Source organism: Nicotiana tabacum, chromosome 23 (genome assembly GCF_000715075.1).
Source record: "Nicotiana tabacum cultivar K326 chromosome 23, ASM71507v2, whole genome shotgun sequence".
Classification (NCBI taxonomy): domain Eukaryota; kingdom Viridiplantae; phylum Streptophyta; class Magnoliopsida; order Solanales; family Solanaceae; genus Nicotiana; species Nicotiana tabacum.
The window spans coordinates 133,093,532-133,100,976 of NC_134102.1; the positions used below are offsets into that span (position 1 = coordinate 133,093,532).

Below are 7,445 nucleotides of genomic sequence, written 5' to 3' on the forward strand. Positions count from 1 at the left end.
TTGTATTTTCAGAACTAATGCACATGAACATAGTGAAAAAATATTAAAATATTTCACTACATGTTTAAACAACCTAATTTTCAAAATGTCACGTCTACAAAGCAAACAGTAGAGTTGCAACATTTTTTATTTGTATATTTTCTTTTCTCTAATAAAACCAAAATTTTCTTAGTAGAATTTAGTGACATTGTTATTGTTCTTGTCCCTTCATTTTCTTAGTATTTTTACCCCATAGTGTTCCATGGTTTTGATTTACATGACCACCCTATTTACTGCCAAGTATAATTGGGCGGCAAAATTTTCGTATAAATAGCAGAGCAATTATATCAGCTTTTCACCACAAAAAACATCTTGTTTAATTCACAACTACTTAAGATGAAACTTATAATTGCAAAAATGAACAAGGGAACTTATTTCAGCCTAGTTCATTTTGTTACTTTCTTGACCCTTATTTCCATGGTTTGTACTAACACATTAGTGGAAGCTCAAAAATGCAAGCCAAGTGGAAAAATTAAGGGTAAAAAGCCCCCAAAAGATCAATGTAGCCCTGGTGATGAATGTTGTAAAGAAGGAAAACTTTACACTACATACAAATGCTCACCTCCAGTTTCTGTTCACACGAAGGCAATTCTTACCATTAACGACTTTGACAAAGGTGGTGATGGTGGCGGTCCATCTGAATGTAGTGGCACGTATTACCATAACTCTATTCCGGTGGTGGCTCTGTCCACCGGATGGTACAGTAAAGGAAGACGATGTTTTGAAAACATTACAGTACATGCAAATGGGAGGAGTGTGAAAGCCATGGTTGTCGATGAATGTGATTCGGGTGAAGGGTGTGATGCTCCACATGCATACCAACCTCCTTGCCCGAATAACATTGTGGATGCTTCTGAAGCAGTGTGGAAAGCTTTAGGTGTTCCTAAGAAAGACTGGGGTTGGCTTGAAATCTCCTGGTCTGAATAATTAATGATATGAAATCTGCTGGTTTTCAATAAATACCCTGCATATCCCAGAGGAACTGATAACAAGTCTCGGTTCCCTTCACCATGGGATCAAAGAATAATACTCTTTCTTTGTTCTTGTTTTGTTTTCCATTCATGTTATCATATAGTACAGAAGTTTCTACTTGCTTCTCTGTCAAAATGATCAATTATATATATACATGCATCTGTTTGAACTGAATTTGACAAAATTAATCTGCTTATCCTATCATCTTTCCTTAAGTCGAGAATCTATCAGAAACAATCTCTCTACCCTCTAGGTGAGTAAGGTTTGCGTAAACTTTACACTCATCAGACCCCACTTGTGGGTTTGTTGTTGTAATCTACTTGTAATAGTTTCATTGAGTCAAGAATCATGCAAAACTTTATCAGAATGAACTGTATGCAGAAATCCTGGCAAAACAGTTTGCAATGTTTGCAAGCAAAAATAAAACAATGGTTCTAAGAAATTAAGCCATAATATCATAGTATCTAAAGTTTATGGCATAATTAATGAAGGATTGATAGAGGCAAAAAGATCTCACCTTTGGCTTGTTGATTAGTCCCGGAATAAAAAAAATATTCTATGTTTACTACAGAAAAGAGATCAAAAGCAAATCCACCACTTTTCCTCAGACAATTTGGTCCATCACACTTGACCTTCTACAGATGCAATAATGCATTTTACTTTCAACAGCCATCATCCCCTAACATTACTACTTAACAATACCTAAAAAGAAGAATTTTGTTACAGAGTTAGCATAATCCATCATCCTACTAATAGGCAGACAGTTAAATCGTTGAGCTGATCTCCTGGCGCACGTTTCATTTACAAAAGCACATATATACAAAACATGTGTGCATTGCAGTGAATTGTGTCATCCACGCGTCAGGTCAATCCCAGTCTGGGAATTTCTTACATCTGGCCGGGAACTTGGAGGCCAAACAGCCGTGCCAGAACCTGAATTAGGATCTTGACTCGGAGTAGCACCAATTGGTGTAGATGACTTTTCAGCAGACTCTTTCTCCTCTTTAATAGGAGTACTACTTTCTGGTTTGCTCTTTACCTTTGGATCATATACAAAGCTGCATACAACTACCTGCAGCAAATTTGCTTGTTACACAGAAAACAGAAAACAAATACTCCCAAAAGACTGAGAGATAAACAAGCATTCAGCAAATACCTGAACAGGGCTGGCCGCTATGAGCCTACCCCCTATAGCACCTCCAATTACATGCCCATCAGGACTACAAACCGAGATACTTATACCACCGGTGCGATTGCGTGGGCCACCAGTTTCAGCAACCAAGTATGAACCAGACAAGCATAGTATCTCAAAACGGCCCTGCACAGAATAGGAAACATGTAGTTTTCAGGATACATGATTTGTCACAAGCAGAATGACATGCACATATGGCAAAAGGAAAGGAGAGAACGGAAATTTTAGAGGGGAGAGAACACAAAGGGAACAAAGTTGTTATAGACATTTTCCAATCAGTGTCAACATCCATTCACATGATTTATAAGTGTGAGCATGTGCATGAAAAAAGATGGTCTAAGTATTGAGACAAAGATTGAGCAACAAGGAAGACACATATTAAAAGTGTTTCAACTGAAGTAACAAAGTGCTAATTTCTCAATTTTGCATCGACTTTGTCACTATCAACAATTCAGATGGACTTGTTAAATCGCATGTATCACATTGCCAACATGTAATGAAAAGAGAGGATTGGAGAGACAAATAAACCTAAATTAGAAATTGTTACAATTATGTGCATGTTAGTAAAACCAAACTATTTATTGGAGGTTTCTGGTTCTCCAGTCATGGGTACTCCATTAAATTACCAGGACTTTTTGTATATGATCTTTATATTGACTAATATGTCGAAGTACTTGCTAAACATTTTATATTTGCAGCATCAAGTGTTTATATCTCATGTTCATATCCATTCTGTTTGTAGTTTTCCATTAAAGAAATGAAAATGACTTTCTCCAATCCAAAAATCATTGCTTTCTTGTTTCTGTAAGTATAATTTTAACCATTGTAAGGAAGAACAATAAGCAATCTTGAAAGGATGATATGGCTCTTTTTGATAACCGATGATGATATGGCTCTTATACTATCATTTTAAGTAGAAATTGATGCAGCACTGAATTTCATTGTAATTTTCTAAGGCATACTACTGAATCACTATGGACGGAGATGGACCATTAAAGTATTAAACAAGAAAGTTGATAGACGAGTAAAGAATCAAAGCAGTATCATGGACCAATAAAAAGTTCTGGACCTTAGATACAGGAAAAATCTTAATCCACTCAAAAGACTAGATTGAAAAAAGGGGAAATTTTCCAGACATTCTAACGATAAACAAAGAGCAAAAATAAAAGCTTCACATACTTTCTTGAATCATTAAAGAAAGTATAATTCAGGTCTTTAACATTGAAGTGAAATTAAGTATGAAATATGTAGGTTACATGACCAGGTAACATGTTATAGAAGGCCTATAGTTTGGATTCGCATATGTAAGCTATATTGTTAGATATAAGAATGTTATATAACAAGTAACAATCACAACAAACAACATCAGCAATAAGGAATAATGATAGCTCATTTTCAGTTTCACAGGAGATAAGTTTGATACACAAGACATGTAAGACAATTATAAGTGTGGCCTGAGTTTGTTTTATTGAAATGTCATAGAACCTATATTGTTCTTAAACAGTTGAAAGGTCCTCGGACCCAAGACAAGAATCGAACATGAACAACTTAATGCTTTATTTTTATTTTAGACAAGCTTATGAAAATGTCTCTACCAATCGCATATTGTCAGTCGCGTTCAGTATTCCAAAAGAACCACCTGCTAATAACTTTTAACCAGTTGATATTAACTGTTAAAGTATTTTCAAAAGAAGCTTGAAGCTCCTAAGTAACAGCCACGAAGCAAACAGCCCCACCAGCCTCCCTTTTTCTCTTTCTTTCCCCAAAATAAAGTGGCAATGCTCCAAATAAAGTTGCTCTTAAGATGGGAGAATGAAGAGGCAATAATATAAAAGCTAGTCGTCAGACAAACCATGCCTCAGCATCTCAGCAGTTATTAACAAGAAAACAAGCAGAGCATCTTCCACAGTTTCAGCAAGTTTTGATCAAAACATACAGCACCTCATTTTTTCACTATGTTTCAAACTCTCAATAATGTGCCTAATGGTATTAATCAGCTCTTCACTTTCCATTATCTCAATTAGGATCTCGAAGGGAGAATATTTTATGTAAAATCTCAGTCAAGAACTCTCAACAACTCGCTTACTGGTATTTATCAGCTCTCCAAGTCCAAGTAAATACAAAATATTAAACAAAGTCTAACCTCATAAGTAACAGTGGCACCAGAACTGGCAGGGGGGCGTAATGTTATAGCTGAAACTGCGCCATTAGCTGATAAGATACATAAAGCCCTAGGCCTCTGCTGTGCAAATGCCAACAATTTTGCCGCAACATCCTGTAAAATTGAAGGAGAATATATTTCTAAGTGCATTTCACATCAAGCAAAATAAAATACAGGTTACAAAATTTGGTGACAATAGAATGTTTAAGCACGGGCAAGGTTTAAGATCCAACATCAGTCAAATCACATTTTTCCACATCTGAAAGCTCTTCCCTCTGGACAAACATTGTGGGATAACCTTCCCAACAATGTCAACTCTGTTTCTGTTTTGGTTACCAAACGTGTGTCTTTGCTTGTTTGCACCATCTCAACTCAAGTTCCCGCCATAGGAATGAGTGAGAAGGAAAACACACAGACATTTACTTTACTTTTGTTTGTCAGGTAATCAAAATCACATATCAACATAAGACATCAATTTACTTTCATCCATAGCCCAGATTTATTGTTCGGAAGACTTATACTCGGATCAAAAAAAGGCAAACATAATAAAAATACTTCAGTCATTCGCTAAAGATAAACTTAGTAGCATTTGCTCCTAAAAACATTATACATACAAAATGTGTGAAAGCAATACCTCTCCTACACCAATGTGTATAACATGAGGAGTAAAAGCCAATCCAGCCGAACTACTCATCCATTCACCTGCAGCAAAGCAATTTAATCTTCATAGACGATGACCAAATAAATAGGACATCTTGCAAGTTACTACTCCAATTGAGGTATAAATTAACCAACATGATTAGAATTATTAGGGAGAACTTTCCGCCCTACCCCAACACCTCCATCCTCCCTACCTGGAATTTATGGGGCCTAACCTTGGGAAGGGGAAGATCAAAATCATTATTACGCGATATGCAGCCATCAACATGATGCCGAGTGTAACCATTTAAGCAATTTAGGCAAATCAGCTCGCGTTAAGCCACAATAGGACAAGTCTAACTAAATGAGTGCAGGTGAATCTGATAAAATATACTATGAGTCTGCATAAATCATTTTTTCTATGCTAATTGTGAACAAGATTCAGGCTGTTAGCCCTGATTATCTGTGACAGGCAGCACCATATAGCGTAATTAGACACGAATAAAAGCTCAAAACAAGAAGCACATGAATAAAATAGGTCGCATGCTAACAATGTAGGGAAAATGTTATTTACCACTTCATAAATGTAGCATCAACATAACAAGTATAGCAAGGAAATGAAACAAACATAAAAGTTTACACATATATGAAATATCATAACACATTAATGTTCATAACTCACCAACAGCAGCTAATTGTTGCTTCCACCCACTTCCAGGAGGCCGGCCCCGTATTCGCTTCGGCCCGGGAGTAATGGACCCACCACTTGAAGGGTTACTAGACAAAGGGGACAATGCTAAAGACATGTTTGTCCCATCAGGACCATATTTCCTAGGCCTACCTCTCTTCTTTTTCACTGGATCACCACCACTAGGTGAAACACTAGAGGCCATACTAATGTTAATTCCATGACCAAAATTGGGTGATGGATTCTCAATTTGGTAAGTTGAGTTCACATTACCAGTACTACCACTCCCTACATTAGACTGAACTGCAATATTAGCATTTGTTAAGGACTTAAAACCAGGTGGTACAGGTACGCCACTGGGTGTCCCAGTTCCACTAGCAGCACCAGAAATTGGCCCTGAACCAGAACCACTAATCCCTCTGTTAAGATAGTAATTAGCTGCAGAACCAGATAGTGTCATTCCTTCTCTTACATCCATGCATTTACTCACTAAAATTTACACTCCAGAAGAAGAAAAAACTGTCTTGATCCTTCTATTTACTAAAGATTGTAACTTTTTGGGGTTTAATCAACCAAAACACAAAAACCAACAACAGAAACCTAATTAAACCAAGAAAAAAAGCTTTTTGTAAAGAATTCCTAACAAGGGTTTAAGATGGGTTTTTCAGGAAGTTGAGGAAAAAGCTAAAGATAACAAAAAAATGAAATCTTGGAGTGAGGAAAAAAGTAAAGGTTGAATTTTGAAGGAACAAAACTACTAAAGATCATACATTTAAGCTTTACTTAGAAGAATGCTTAATATTTGTAGCTCTAAAAGCCCACCTACATAGTAATTTTGAGTGAAAAAAGATGAAAAAATTGTGCTAAGGCACATCAAACAGGAAAAGTGAAAAGAAAAAAAGAAAACCCTAGATTTGAAATGAGAGAGAAAGAGAGGAGTGATTGAACTGAAGTGAGTTTTTTGGGGAAAGAGGAAGAGGAGGGTGAAGACAAAAGCAAAGTGAAATAGTAGTAGAAAATTTTCAGCTTTTGAATTAAAGTAAGCAGAAGCCACCTTTCTTCATATAAGTAGAATATAATAATAGGATTATTTATTTTTAATGTAGGGGTTGGATTTAAGGGGTTTGGAAAGGGTTTAAGAAGTCAGGAATAATGTAAGGGTTTGTTTGATTTGTCACATCCGGAAAATATTTTTTTAATTCAGCATTATATCACATTTATATGTCCGACTAATTTGCATTTGCATAAATGGCCATTTTGGAGCCACTTTTTAAATATTGTCACTGTTAGCCCATGAATTAAATTTGTCTGCAAAAACAAAAATTATCCAATAATTTTTAATTACGACTTTAGCTCATTGAGCTACCAGGGATAAAATTTAAATAGGGGACCATAATTCATCATACGGCACAAATACCTCAACGTTTCATATCGAAATATTCTTCATTCTCAATATGAAAATCATAGTATAGTACACTTGTACTATTAATACAAGGGCTGATTTTTTATTTATCTCTCCATAATTAAACTTTCATAATATATACAATTACTATTTCATATGGAATAAAATATAAATTATCAAAAATATACAAAGTCATGTCCTAAATATAGTATCATGTTTATATATGTTTGTTTGTTTTATAAGAATTTATGAACCATTATTCATCATATAGTAATATATGAATAGAAAAATTATACGACACAATAAACATATATACTGTATTTACAACTGTAGCTATACTTTTAGATAATTG

The 7,445-nt window shown here is 35.4% G+C and overlaps 2 protein-coding genes across 2 annotated transcripts; one reads left to right on the forward strand and one right to left on the reverse strand.

The window, feature by feature from the left end:
• Positions 1 to 347: 347 nt before the first annotated feature.
• On the forward strand, positions 348 to 1,185 carry LOC107784780 (putative ripening-related protein 1). The gene has a single exon (XM_016605961.2). The coding sequence runs from the start codon at positions 376 to 378 to the stop codon at positions 964 to 966; it is 591 nt and encodes a 196-aa protein (XP_016461447.2). The 5' UTR covers positions 348 to 375; the 3' UTR covers positions 967 to 1,185.
• A 405-nt stretch (positions 1,186 to 1,590) lies between these two features.
• On the reverse strand, positions 1,591 to 6,698 carry LOC107784784 (AT-hook motif nuclear-localized protein 5-like). Its single transcript, XM_016605967.2, has 5 exons — positions 5,686 to 6,698; positions 4,999 to 5,066; positions 4,347 to 4,478; positions 2,168 to 2,329; positions 1,591 to 2,083 (listed from the first exon to the last, which is right to left on the reverse strand). The coding sequence occupies exons 1-5, from the start codon at positions 6,167 to 6,169 to the stop codon at positions 1,862 to 1,864; spliced, it is 1,068 nt and encodes a 355-aa protein (XP_016461453.1). The 5' UTR covers positions 6,170 to 6,698; the 3' UTR covers positions 1,591 to 1,861.
• Between the last annotated feature and the right edge of the window lie 747 nt (positions 6,699 to 7,445).